This window comes from Cyphomyrmex costatus, unplaced genomic scaffold (assembly GCF_001594065.2).
Source record: "Cyphomyrmex costatus isolate MS0001 unplaced genomic scaffold, Ccosl1.0 scaffold811, whole genome shotgun sequence".
Lineage (NCBI taxonomy): Eukaryota > Metazoa > Arthropoda > Insecta > Hymenoptera > Formicidae > Cyphomyrmex > Cyphomyrmex costatus.
The window spans coordinates 14980-29498 of record NW_017280388.1 but is presented as its reverse complement, the minus strand read 5'-3'; the positions used below and the strand labels follow the sequence as shown (position 1 = coordinate 29498).

The following is a 14519-nucleotide window of genomic DNA, read 5'->3' as shown; positions in this document are numbered from 1 at the left end:
GAGTAGCTGCACTCCTGTAATACACGTACAACTCGTAATCTGGTTTAATTCCACGTGCGTCTCGCATATTATTTACTCTCGACACGACTCTTTCCGTGTCTGACGGCTCTAATTAATTGAAGAAGTACTGTCTCTCCCATTTATTCTACGGATTAATTTTTACAATGAATCATTACGCATCGACGAAATGGCGGAATCCACCGAAAAACTAATTTTGCGGAAAAAAAGCGACGGATTCGGCGGAACGAAGCCATTGATCAATCACGAACGTTCCGCAGTTCCGCATTTCCGTAGTTCCGTATTAGGGCGGGTTCACACCTAGGCGGAAAAGCGGAAAGCAGAAAAGCGGAAGCCAATCAGAACACGCGCTGGTAGTAGGCAGTACTTTCCGCTTTTCTGCTGCTGTCTTTCCCCATTGTTCCGCATTCTGCTTTTCTGATTCCGTACATCTTTCTGCAGATAGTTGAGGCTTGAAGAAATTCTAGTAACAGACAGTCGTTATTTTTAAAAATATTATTACTGTGGAAAGAAATTGGTAAGTATGTGAATAAAATAAATGTATCTTTTTAATTTTAGTAATAAATTGATGTTTTGAGAATGTGTAAAATCTATTTCATAACCTCTAATTATTTTGGTTAAGTTAAAATATTAATACAAAAATTAATCCTCCTACACACAAGTTATAAGTTTTACATTATATTCTTTCATATATTCAAATATAGATACATATGTGACAAAAATTCAGCCTGACATCGACATTCTCTTCTGAAGATTCGTATGTACACAATCCAATATGCTATATGTATATAGACAAAGCACAAATATTAAAAGTATTAGGAAAAATATTTTTTAAATGGACGAATATAACAATCAATATCACTGGTTTTTGTATACATTATACGTCTATTTATTGCTGAATCGTCGAAGAAGAACAAAAAGACGTATTTGGATACGAAATATATTCCATGAAACACAACGAAGAGAAGCTGGTGCACAAAGACTTATAAACGAAATGTGCTTAATGGAACCTAATAAATATTTCAATTATTTACGAGTGACACCAGAACAATTCAATTCTTTACTTGGTTTCGTTGGACCACATATAACTAAATTAGAAACTTTATTTCGTTCACCCATACCACCAGCAACAAGATTTGCTTTGACATTACGGTTAGAAAATATATTAATGATATATTAATTATGTATTTTAACTTATATTTTATTTATAATATTTAATAAATTTTATTTATAATATTTAATAAGAAAATATATTAATTATGTATTTTAACTTATATTTTATTTATAATATTTAATAAATTGCTATTGGCAGCTATCTTGCAAGCGGAGATAGCATGGTATCACTTAGTTATCAGTTTCGAATAGGCAAAAGTACGGTATCGAAAATAATATCAGAGACTACAACTGCAATTTGGAATATTTTACAACCAATTGTTTTGAAACAACCAACAGAAAATGACTGGAAGAGAATTGCTAAGGAATTTAATGATAAATGGAATTTCGTAAATTGTATTGGGGCAATAGATGGGAAACATATTATTATTCAGATAAATAAATTAATTTGTTTCAGGTAAATAAATATATATTTTTAATTGTTAATAAAAATAAATATTTTAGGCACCTTCACATTCTGGCTCTACATTTTACAATTATCATACATCCCATAGTGTAATATTGATGGCTGTCTGTGACGCGAATTATTGTTTTACTCTTGTAGACATTGGAGCAGAAGGACGCCAAAGCGATGGAGGAATATTTCAAAGAAGTGACATTGGTATTGCTTTTGAAAGCAATCTATTAAATGTGCCTCCTCCTGAAAATATTTTAGAGAATTGTATGTTACCATTTGTTTTGATTGGAGATGAAGCATTTGCCTTAAAAACATACATGATGCGACCATTTCCTCGAAATTCTCTAACTTACGAAAAAAGAATCTTTAACTATCGATTAAGTCGTGCACGTCGTACCATTGAAAGCGCCTTTGGTATTTTAGCATCCCGATGGCGAATATTTCGTAAACCAATTATAGCGTCTTTGGAGACTGTCGATAATATTATCAAAGCATCTCTTTGTCTTTATAATTTTATAATAAAGGATGAATTACAAAAATTCGTAAATAAATCACGGAATGTATTTACTAGAATGTTTGATGAAAGTAATGAATGTGGAGCTATGAGAGATATTACTTATATAGATACAAATGAATGCACATCACATAATGCTGTAACAATAAGAAATAAATTTGTAGATTACTTTATGAATGAAGGAGCGGTATTTTGGCAATATGAAGCTGTTCAAAATAATAATATGTAACCTAACATGACTTTATTTTTAAAAATATGTACGCATTAAGAAAACGTTTTTTTACATAACAAATTTATGTGTGTTTATATATGTACTTGTATCTGTACGTAAATAAAACAGGATATAACAAAAAAAATTATTTTGTATATTATTTGTATCTGTGCAAGACGTTTGTCTACAATACATATTATAATTTTAAAAAGAAACACTTTCTTACAATAAAACATAATATTGATAAACAAAATACATAACTGTTATGTTTGAAATATAAAATTGTTGTATCTGTACTTAAACAAAGAATAAATTCTTTAATCATATAACTAAAACAAGAAATCCTTTCTTTTTTGATACTATTAACATAGTTTTTAATACTATTAATATTTTTGCTAATAATAATACTATTATAATTTATTTGTATCTGTAAAATAGGATAACAAAAAAAATTTAGTATAACATTTGTATCTGTGCAAGACTTTTGTCTACAATAATATAATCTTAAAAAGAAACACTTTCTTATAATAAAACGTAATATTGATAAACGAAATACATAACTGTTATATTTGAAATACAAAATTATTATATTTGAATTTAAACAAGCAATAAATTCTTTAATGATATAATTAAAACAAGAAATCCTTTCTTTTTTAATACTATTAATACTGTTTTTAATACTATCTTAACATTACTGTTAATATTGCTTGGTATTGTAGAACTACACTTATTAATTGTAAAACTTATGGAGTAACTGCATTATTTCTATTTCAGCTGATAATCTGTTTTTCATATCTAGCATTCGTAAAGAATCTGCAATGCTGCGACAGAAGTGATCCACTGAGTCTGATGCAGCAGGTACTGGTGGTTTTAAAGCTGAAAGCCCATGTAATAATTCGTCTTCGATAGTAGTAGAGCGTCGTGGGCGTTCTAACAAGATAGAAAATAACATGTAAATAAAAGGTATTATTAATTTAAAAATTAAAATTCGTATTTATAAAAGCTATACTTGATGATTTGCTGAAGTTATAACTTTCGGGAGAATTTAATGAAGAAGACAAAGACTGAGAAGATGTAGTAGACTGCGAAAATTCAAGTGAAGGTGGTGTAAGTATAGGTGGAACCTGAGTAGCACACGATGAAAGTGGACTGTCAACGTGAGAAGTGTTATTCGATTGTGAAATATTAAAATTAGATGATGAAGCAAGCGGTTGTGATTTTCTACTAAGACATATATTCGACACATGCCTAAAATAAATTATAAAATGTAATAAAAATGATTGTCTCATTTTTTTAAAATTAATTTTTTAGCTTTAATTTTATTTTATATTAATCAAAATATGATATATTTACTTTCGTTGATCCATACTATCATCTAAAAATGACATTAGTTCGTAATATTTATAGTTAAGACGTTTTTTGGCCGCTGCTGATGATCCACTATGTAATGTTTTTTTCATATTACTTCGAATCTTCATGTATCTGTCACATTGAACTTTCCAGCGTCTCTTTAATTCTTCGACTGGTACCTGGCCTATGTAAAATTATAATAAATAAAAATTTTAACATACAAGTAAACACATTTTCTGAAAAAAAATTATGAAGTATAATTGAAATAAATGTAATATTAGTGCAAATTGTTTATAACTTTTACTCATGCATTTTTATTATATTTTTTATATTCACCTTCAAAGATTTCAAAAATCTCTTGCCACATTTTATTAACGATTACTCGACTTCTGCTTTGGATTGATGATTTAATATCGTATAACGCAGGACGTTTTTGAACTTCACCAATGAGTACTTCAGTAAATTCTTGAACATCTCCACTGATCTCAATATAGTCTACATTCTCATCTTGTTCAGATGCTTCATTTATAGATTCTTCTTCACTTTCCATATTTTTTTGAGAATCACAGGTCTCTTTTGTTATCAGTACATGTTTATATTTAATATACAGACAATTTCTCTCATGTGAATATTAATTTTAATCAAATACTAATTTAAAAAATAAGTGTTTATTTATATATTGAAAGAATTAATCTCTTTACCTGGATGTAAATACCTATTGTGTAGCATGTCAATGTTACATTGAAGAGTCTCAGGAGAGAATCCTATGTCACTGATAGATTGCAAATTTTCGTCACCCATAATGTATATCCACAAATCTTTTAATATATGAAAGAATATAATGTAAAACTTATAACTTGTGTGTAGGAGGATTAATTTTTGTATTAATATTTTAACTTAACCAAAATAATTAGAGGTTATGAAATAGATTTTACACATTCTCAAAACATCAATTTATTACTAAAATTAAAAAGATACATTTATTTTATTCACATACTTACCAATTTCTTTCCACAGTAATAATATTTTTAAAAATAACGACTGTCTGTTACTAGAATTTCTTCAAGCCTCAACTATCTGCAGAAAGATGTACGGAATCAGAAAAGCAGAATGCGGAACAATGGGGAAAGACAGCAGCAGAAAAGCGGAAAGTACTGCCTACTACCAGCGCGTGTTCTGATTGGCTTCCGCTTTTCTGCTTTCCGCTTTTCCGCCTAGGTGTGAACCCGCCCTGACAGATTTCCTAACCTAAATAGTCGTCAACTTTAACGTTAAATATCTCGGTTCGTAGGGCAGAGCGACACTTTTTTCTGCCAGATTCTTTCGTTTCATGCAAAAACGCATCGAATAAGCCTAATTTGATCGATTTTTAAGGTGAGGCAGTGATTCTGTATAATTACCAAAAATTATACAGTCCTACACTTGTACATAACTTATTAAATTGTTCATAAGGCAAAGCTTTTGTCATTATGTCTGCTATTTGATCTTTAGTATTTATGTATTATGATTACATCTATGACATTACTTTCTTTTAAGTCGCGAATAAAATTATATTTTATATCGACATGCTTTAAACGTTTATGCTCCCAACGTTGAAGAAGATGGATTGTAGACTGATTGTCTTCGTAGATCTTTACTGGTTGCTTACAATTTACACCCAGATCAGCCAATAAATTCTTCAACCATAATAGCTCCGCTGATGTTATTGCAAGTGCAACATACTCGGCCTCTGTAGTCGAGAGAGCCACCGTCGAATGCTTCTTCGTCGTCCAGCAGACAGTATTACCAAAAACCATACATAGACTTCCTGTGGTAGATTTTCGATCAGAACTTCCTCCCCAGTCAGCATCAGAATAAGCAGTAAGGGGATCCTTTCCTCCTTTGCAGTATAGTAAACCAAGTTCAACAGTGCCCCGAATATAGCGAAGAATTCTCTTCAGAGTCCTTTCCAATGTGCTTCCGTGGCATTACCTTGAAATCTGCTGAAATGATTTACAGCCGTACTCAAATCCGGTCTTGTACTTAACATAAGATACATGAGGCATCCAACTAATTCTCGATATGGTTTAGAGTTTTCTATGGCTTCAGCGGTTTCATCCTCAGGTGGTTTAATTTCCATTGGAGTCTTCGCCGGTTTGCATTCTTCCATGCCAAATCGTTTTAGAAGTTTTTTAGCATATGTAGCTTGATTTATGTGAAGTTTATCGCTTGTCCTCTTGATGTTGATTCCCAAGAATGTTTGCAGTTCTCCTAAATCCTTCATGTGAAATTTGCTACTTAATGCCAATTTGAGCTCTTGAATTTTCTTCATGTTGTCTCCGGCAATAATTATATCGTCAACATAGAGTAATAAGTAGAGTTTGTGAGTGCTACTTTTATTGATGTATAGACACTTATCGACTGATCCGTCTCGGAGTTTTGCAATCCTAAACTTCTTACAAAATTATTGAAAGTCTCATTCTAGGCTCTAGGAGCTTGCTTAAATAATGTTTTTCGAAGTTTGCATACGAGATCTTGATGACAGTTCTAGCCCAAAGGGGGTTTCATATATATCTCCTCCTTCTAGTAATGTTCTTATAGTTGTTAGCCTTGCTACAGGTGCGTACGTCTCCTCATAATCAAGTCCTCTTTTTTGAGAACAGCCTTTGATGACTAAGCGAGCTTTGTAGCGTTCTCGTCTTCCTTTATGATCAGTTTTTATTTTAAAAATCCATTTACTGTCTATAGAACGTTTTCCATCAGGAAGTTTTACCAAATCCCAAGTTTGATTTGATTCCAAAGCTGTAATCTCCTCCTGGATCGCTTGGTTCCATTGATCTCTGTCGTCTCTGAGTTTTATGTCCTCGAACGTTTCAGGCACATCATCAAGATACGCTTCTGCATTCAATGCTAATATTGCATAGTCTTGTATCTTTAGTACTTATGTATATTACATCTATGACATTACTTTCTTTTAAGTCGCGAATAAAATTATATTTCATATCGACATGCTTTAAACGTTTATGCTCCCAACGTTGAAGAAGATGGATTGTAGACTGATTGTCTTCGTAGATCTTTACTGGTTGCTTACAATTTACACCTAGATCAGCCAATAAGTTCTTCAACCATAATAGCTCCGCTGATGTCATTGCAAGTGCAACATACTCGGCCTCTGTAGTCGAAAGAGCCACCGTCGACTGCTTCTTCGTCGTCCAGCAGACAGTATTTCCAAAAACCATACATAGATTTCCTGTGGTAGATTTTCGATCAGAACTTCCTCCCCAGTCAGCATCAGAATAAGCAGTAAGGGGATCCTTTACTCCTTTGTAGTATAGTAAACCAAGTTCAACAGTGCCCTGAATATAGCGAAGAATTCTCTTGAGTCCTTTCCAATGTGCTTCCGTGGCATTACCTTGAAATCTGCTGAAATGATTTACAGCCGTACTCAAATCCGGTCTTGTACTTAACATAAGATACATGAGGCATCCAACTAATTCTCGATATGGTTTAGAGTTTTCTATGGCTTCAGCGGTTTCATCCTCAGGTGGTTTAATTTCCATTGGAGTCTTCGCCGGTTTGCATTCTTCCATGCCAAATCGTTTTAGAAGTTTTTTAGCATATGTAGCTTGATTTATGTGAAGTTTATCGCTTGTCCTCTTGATGTTGATTCCCAAGAATGTTTGCAGTTCTCCTAAATCCTTCATGTGAAATTTGCTACTTAATGCCAATTTGAGCTCTTGAATTTTCTTCATGTTGTCTCCGGCAATAATTATATCGTCAACATAGAGTAACAAGTAGAGTTTGTGAGTGCTACTTTTATTGATGTATAGACACTTATCCGTCTCGGAGTTTTGCAATCCTAAACTTCTTACAAAATTATTGAAAATCTCATTCCAGGCTCTAGGAGCTTGCTTAAGCCCATATAATGTTTTTCGAAGTTTGCATACGAGATCTTGATGACAGTTGTATCCCAAAGGGGGTTTCATATATATCTCCTCCTTAAGCGTGCCGTGCAAAAATGCATTTTTGACGTCCATTTGGTACGCAAAATAATCCTCTTCAAGTATAACTGCTAGTAATGTTCTTATAGTTGTTAGCCTTGCTACAGGTGCGTACGTCTCCTCATAATCAAGTCCTCTTCTTTGAGAACAACCTTTGATAACTAAGCGAGCTTTGTAGCGTTCTTGTCTTCCTTTATGGTCGGTTTTTATTTTAAAAATCCATTTACTGTCTATAGAACGTTTTCCATCAGGAAGTTTTACCAAATCCCAAGTTTGATTTGATTCCAAAGCTGTAATCTCCTCCTGGATCGCTTGGTTCCATTGATCTCTGTCGTCTCTGAGTTTTATGTCCTCGAACGTTTCCGGCACACCATCAAGATACGCTTCTGCATTCAATGCTAATATTGCATAGTCTTCCAAATACTTTGGCTTTGACTTTAATCTCTCACTGCGTCGTACTGTATTATTCATTTTCTCTTGTGAAGTATTCTCGAGATCAAAGTATTCTCCGTCACTAGTATCACTTGAGTCTTTTGTTTCATTATAGTAGTCCTGTATTCTTTGATCCTTACCCGATTCCTTTAGAGTTTCACCAATTTCTTCGTCGTTCGTTTTGGGAGTTTCTTGAATTCCATATTGATAGAAAGAATCTTGAACTTCATTGAACTTAAATTTAGTTTCATCGAATATGACATCCTTTCCAAATAGAATTTTATTATCTTCTGGACACCACAAGCGATATCCATTAGCACAATAGCCAGTCATATAACATTTCTTCGATCTTGATTCAAATTTTTCAGACAGGAGTTCCTTTGGTATACGTAAATAGGCAATACACCCGAAGACTTTGAGTTTTTTTAAAGATGGTTTCTCTTTATTCCATAATGCAGCAGGAATTCTTCCATCCAGTGCTGTAGTTGGGCTTCTGTTTATTACATACAGAGCTGCCAGTACTGCTTCCGACCAGAACCGTTTTGCAAGTTTTGAACCAAGTAGCATGCAACGTGCTCTTTCAATTATAGTCCGATTCATACGTTCGGCCACTCCATTTTGTTGAGGGGTATACCTAATGGTGAATTCAAACTGAATTCCTTTTTTTTCAAAAAATTTCTTTATTTCATTCGAAATATATTCGCGCCCATTGTTGCACCGAAAACGACTTAACTTTAAATTAAAGTGGGCGGTTGCCATAGCTTCAAAAATTTTGGAATAATGAAAGACTTCTGATTTATGCTTTAGTATATACGCTGCAGTAAAGTGCGTATAATCATCAACAAAGGTTAAAACGTATTTTCTCTCATCATATGAGGTAGGACTTACTGGACCGAATCAATCGCTGTAAACAAGCTGTAACGGATGTTTTGCTCGAATTCTGGCCTGATTATGTGGTTGCTGTGACTGTTTCCCTTCAATACAGGTTTGACACATTTCCATCGACGATTTGGTGAAATCTCCTTTTATTCCATCCACTTGTCCTTGAAGGCATTTTAGGCTATCGATGTTCAGATGTCCCATCCGTTTATGCCATAACTCAAGACTTTCAGTTGACGTGCATGCGTTTGCATTTGCTTCTCTGTACCTGAAGCTTAATAAATAGACTTGAGAATTTTTTCTCAACGCAACTGCTACTGTTACGTTGTCCTTTTCAATTAGACCTTTTCCATTTACAAAGGTTATACGAAAACCATTCATTTCTAGTTTCGGAACAGATAAGGAGACGCGGTAGCGTCTCCGGCCATGTTCAAAAACTGTGAGACGCTACAAGTCTCTTATCCCGAGCCATCAAAGTCCATTTTTGGGAGGTGCATAACTATTAAAATATAAAAAATTGTGAATCAAACGTTATATGTCCTGAAAGGCGGCATCACCACGAGTAATTTGAGCCAAAAAAATTTTTAATCGGTCAAGCCGTTCTGGAGATATAAGCGGTCAAAAGTGATGATTTTAATGAAAAATTAAGAAACAACTCCTTCTCCTTCTTCTTCTTCTTCTCTGTCCGCATTCAAAATGTTTCAAGCCGCCATTTAAACTTTTCAACATTCTGTTTCACCTTTCACTCGCACCTTCACCATCTTTGACCCACGGGACCTCCTTTACTCTCCCTCCCCCCACCACTCACTCCCGCCACCCCTCTCCTTCGCTGTATTTCACACTCTTTCGTTATTTCAATTTTTTAACATCCTTTCTCACCTTTCACTCACACCTCCACCATCTTTGGCCCACCAAACCTCCTCCACTCGCCCCTCCCCCTCCCCCCACCACCCACTCCCGCCATCCCTCTCTTTCGCCGTAATTCACTCTTTATCGTTATAACAACTTTTTGACATCCTCTCTCATCCTTCACTCGCACCTCCACCATCTTCGGCCCACCGGACCTCCTCCACCCGTCCCTCCCTCTCCTCTACCAACCACCCCCACCACCCCTCTCTTTCGCCATAATTCACTCTTTTTCGTTATTACAACTTTTTAACAACTTCTCTCACCTTTCACTCGCGCCTCTACCATCTTCGGCCCACCGGACCTCCTCCACTCGCCCCTTCCCCTCCCCCTCCTCCCACCCTCACAAACCCTTCTTTTGCGCCGTATTTCACTATCTTTCGTTGTTACAACTTTTTAACATCCTCTCTCACCTTCAACTCGCTCCTTTACCATATTCGACCCGCCGGACCTTCTTCCCCGCCCCTACCCATATACCCATCAACCACAGCCGCAGACACTTTCTTTCGCCGTATTTTACACTTTTACGTTATTACAACTTCTTAACATCCTCTCTCACCTTTCATTGGCACCTCCACCATCTTTGGCCCACCGAACCTCCTCCACTCGCCCCTCTAACTCCCCCCGCCACCCACCTCCGCCATCCGTCTCTTTCATTCACTCTTTTTCGTTATTACAACTTTTTAACATCCTCTCTCACCTTTCATTGGCACCTCCACCATCTTTGGCCCACCGAACCTCCTCCACTCGCCCCTCTAACTCCCCCCGCCACCCACCTCCGCCATCCGTCTCTTTCATTCACTCTTTTTCGTTATTACAACTTTTTAACATTCTCTCTCACCTTACACTCACACCTCCACCATCTTCGGCTCACAGGACCTCCTCCACCCGTCCCTCCTCCTCCCCCTATCACCCACACCCACCGCCCCTCTCTTTCGCCGCATTTCAAGCTTTTTCGTTATTACAACTTTTTAACATCCTCTCTCACCTTTTACTCGCACCTTCACCAAAGCTGGCCTTCGTCCAGCTTTTGCTGTTCCCCTCACCTCACCGCTTTGCGCACACAACAATGCCATTCGACTGTAATTGGTCATTTCGACTGCACAAGGAGCGGTGAGGGGAACAATGCAACTTTCGGTTAATTTTTGAATCGCCTCCGTCTAGTTTTCGCTGTTATGCGATCGCGTTAACGAATAAAAAATAAATATGTTGTTCTAAAATTGACGCGTTAATATTATACGGTTAGTGACAGCAGCCTTGGGGATTTTTTGAAAATATAACATAAATATAACAAACAATTTAAAATATTGTATCATAGCATTTTGACTGTAAATATTTTAAAGAGATATATATTATATTAAATGTTAAGTATACACATTTTTTAAAAGAAAGTAATATATGTATATAGATAGATCGATTTAAAATAATATGAAAATAGTAGCTATATTGTATTACACTATCGCGGATAAAGTTTGCCTTGGACTGACTATTGAATATATATAATATATATTAAATTCCCTGACTTCCCTGACTTGTGGCAACCCTGGTAAAACTTTAAAAATTTTAATTTCAGAATAAACATTTGATTAATCAAGTAATTACCTGATTCAATTACTTGAGTAATTACTTCAATTGCTTCAAGTATTATCATACTTAAAATTGCAAGTAATAAAAAATTATTTTGTCATGATTACTTAATTAATAAACAGTTAATGTAAAATATTAATCTCTCTCTCTCTCTCTCTCTCTCTCTCTCTCTCTCTCTTCCCCCCCCCCCGTATTCAACAAATGAAGTAAAATTATTATTATCCTATTCAGGGTTGGGTAAGTTAATGTTTTTTTTTAACTGAATAAAGTTAAAGTTAATGGCTTTACAAAATTAATAAAGTTAAGTTAAAAGTTGAAGGAATAAAAAATTAACTTAACGTAAGTTAAGTCAATATTGAATTAACTTAAGTTGAAAAAAAGTTAATTTCGAAAAAAATTATTTTTAGATTAAAATGTCTTAGTTTTTCTTAAAATGAGATTAAATAACTACGATATAGATTATTAGGTTTACTTTTTAATAAGTTTTTAGCCATTAGAAATTGATCAATTAAATTCGAATACGAGAAGAATATTTGACTGTAATTAGTCAATTTCTTATGACTTAAAGCTTAAAACATTTATTGTAGAACCGGACTAAGATTTATGCCATAAGGCATAACCGCATAAGCCAATTAGAGGGCTGTATTAGCATCTTAAGAAATTACATAAGATGGTCTTAAAATATGAATATACGCTCTTAGGACGGAATCCGTAGACGTTACTCAAGGTTTGAGATGGTATTAAACTAGTGCATGAACCAATCAGAGAGCCGTATTAGCATCTTAAGACATTCCTTGAGATTTAGACTATATTCGGACTATGGATTCCGGCCTTAGTCTTATTATATCTCTTATTATTTTTCTAAAATATTTAAAAGAAATAAAAAATTTTTTTAACTTAAAAAGAAAGTTAAAAAGTTAACTTTTAAAAGTAACTGAGTTATTAACTTTTTTTTTTAACTTTTAACTTTTTAACTACTACCCAACCCTGATTATAGGTAAATGAGGAAGTATATGAATGACATGAATTTAATAAATAATAATGGAAGTGCAAAATTTGTTAATGTAATTGGCTTTACAAAGAACTCTTTTTTCGTAATGTTGAACGTAGTAGCGAAACTAAACAAACATCCTTTCTACAGAAACAGACGACGGAATTAAGGTATTGATTTAAAATTGGGTAAGCATGTAAAATTGACAAATAGTCTCTTTTGTCTTGGCAAGAACCTTGAAATTCAATCTCAGATCGCCAATGCTATCAAAATCGAAATTTAGTTTCGCTACTACGTTCGACATCACGAAATTTAATCGTCTTACAGACGAAAATTGCGAAAAAAAAGTGCTTGGTAAAACCAATAACATTAACAAATAAAAATAACTTGCATTTTATTTCTATACTTCCTCATTTATTTATAATATAATAATAATCAGTCCCAAAAAATTTTCCGACGTGGAAAAAAATTTTTGATCAAAAATTTTTTGAGAGTACCGAGTAGTTCTGATCGGAGTTGTGGACGGTCCTCGACGAGTTCTGTCGAAAAGTATCAGGGTTCAAAGCGATTGGACCAGCGGTTTCTGAGATATACTTATTTAAAAATTGTATGATCTTACAAATGTAACAAAAGTCGCTGTATCTGAATACTATCGATTGCTGACCGATATGACATATATTAAAAAAAACTGTCGCAGTACTGTCACGAGTTAAATTGTAATATATTACCACGAAAAGTAACTGATTATTAATTATTGCTGACTCGTATCACGATTTCCTTTTTTACTAAAAACATCTGTTTTAAATAATTTAATTTCTTAAAAATGGAAGTTATAAAGAACATTTAATTCTTTAAAGAATTTAAAGAATAAGATTGTACGGAGTAATTTTTTCGACACTTGAAGTACGAATAAATAATAAATGATAAGATTAGATTAGAATAAAATAAGGATCCACCGTATTTTCAAAAGCTACATATATTAATAATCGAAACTACATATTAATAATTGTAATATTTTTTTATTATAATGTTTCTCTCCCATTGCCTCTTCCTCTTTGTCCCCTAAATAAAAATTTAAAATAATCATTAATCTTATTTAAAATACATAATTTAGTTAAAAATAATTAACTTACGCGTTTCTGAAGTGCCGCATATACCATGCGGCACGACTTCGCCCGCGTCCTTGTCCTCGTCGATGGTCTGCAAGAAAAAAAATAGTATAAAAACATCGCCAATGTTAGAAAAAGAGGAAAGACTTAATAATGTATAAATAATTTACTATATTGTTCCTGCAGCTGTTGCTGCTGCTGCTCCTGCGGCTGCTGCTGCTGCAGCTGTTGCGGCTGTCGCTGCTGCTGCTGCTGCTGCGGCTGTTGCTGCTGCAGCAACTGTTGCAGCACTTGCAGCTGCTGAAGCTGCTGCTGGTGCTGTTGTTGTTGCAGCAGCTGTTGTCTTCTTTGCTGCAGCAGCAACTGCTGCAGCAGTTTCTCAATATTTGATGGCTCCCCATCCTCGAGTAACATTTTTTCTACTTCTTCAATTTCTTCTAATATAATATTTATTATTCCTTATTGATATGAACCCATATCAGCAGGCATCCCGGTACTTACAACTTTTCGTTGATTCCTTTTTGCCACCTCGAGATGACGCTCGTCCACCACCAGAATCTTCGCCCGGGGCTCAAAAAGACAACGGCCTTACCCACGTCACGAGTCACCGCAACAATTGACGAAACAATATCCCGCGCGTCGTGAAGTGACTCGTGTCACGGCCAAAGAACGATTCTACCGCGAAATTCGGCCGTTCGCTATCTTTTCCGCGGTTCCGATTTTCCGGCGTTTCGCGGGAGTTCTCCCTCTTTCTCCGTCCCTCTGTACTACTGACCGTCCTCTGCCCTCAGCCTATTGGGCGCTGAAACAAAGCTAAACAAAATGAGTATGATACTTGAATAACTAGCGGGCCCGGAGCGGAACGCGTACGGTGATTTCATTGTTCTCCCAATGAACTTGTCGAGATTACCGTCAAAATATATATGTATGTATATATATATATATATATATATATATATATATATATATATA

The 14519-nt window shown here is 34.8% G+C and overlaps 1 protein-coding gene across 1 annotated transcript; it reads left to right on the top strand.

Annotated features, from left to right (window-relative positions):
- Positions 1-936: 936 nt before the first annotated feature.
- Positions 937-1793, top strand: LOC108781415 (uncharacterized). Its single transcript, XM_018549365.1, has 3 exons — positions 937-1170; positions 1331-1588; positions 1736-1793. Exons 1-3 carry the CDS (start codon positions 1013-1015, stop codon positions 1785-1787), a joined length of 468 nt encoding a protein of 155 aa, XP_018404867.1. The 5' UTR covers positions 937-1012; the 3' UTR covers positions 1788-1793.
- Positions 1794-14519: the final 12726 nt, after the last annotated feature.

Coding starts and splice junctions, on each gene's coding strand:
- LOC108781415 (XM_018549365.1), top strand. CDS start 1,013: ATGTGCTTAATGGAACCTAATAAATATTTCAATTATTTACGAGTGACA. Junction 1,171..1,330: donor AGATTTGCTTTGACATTACG/GTTAGAAAATAT, acceptor TGCTATTGGCAG/CTATCTTGCAAGCGGAGATA. Junction 1,589..1,735: donor AATAAATTAATTTGTTTCAG/GTAAATAAATAT, acceptor TTACTCTTGTAG/ACATTGGAGCAGAAGGACGC.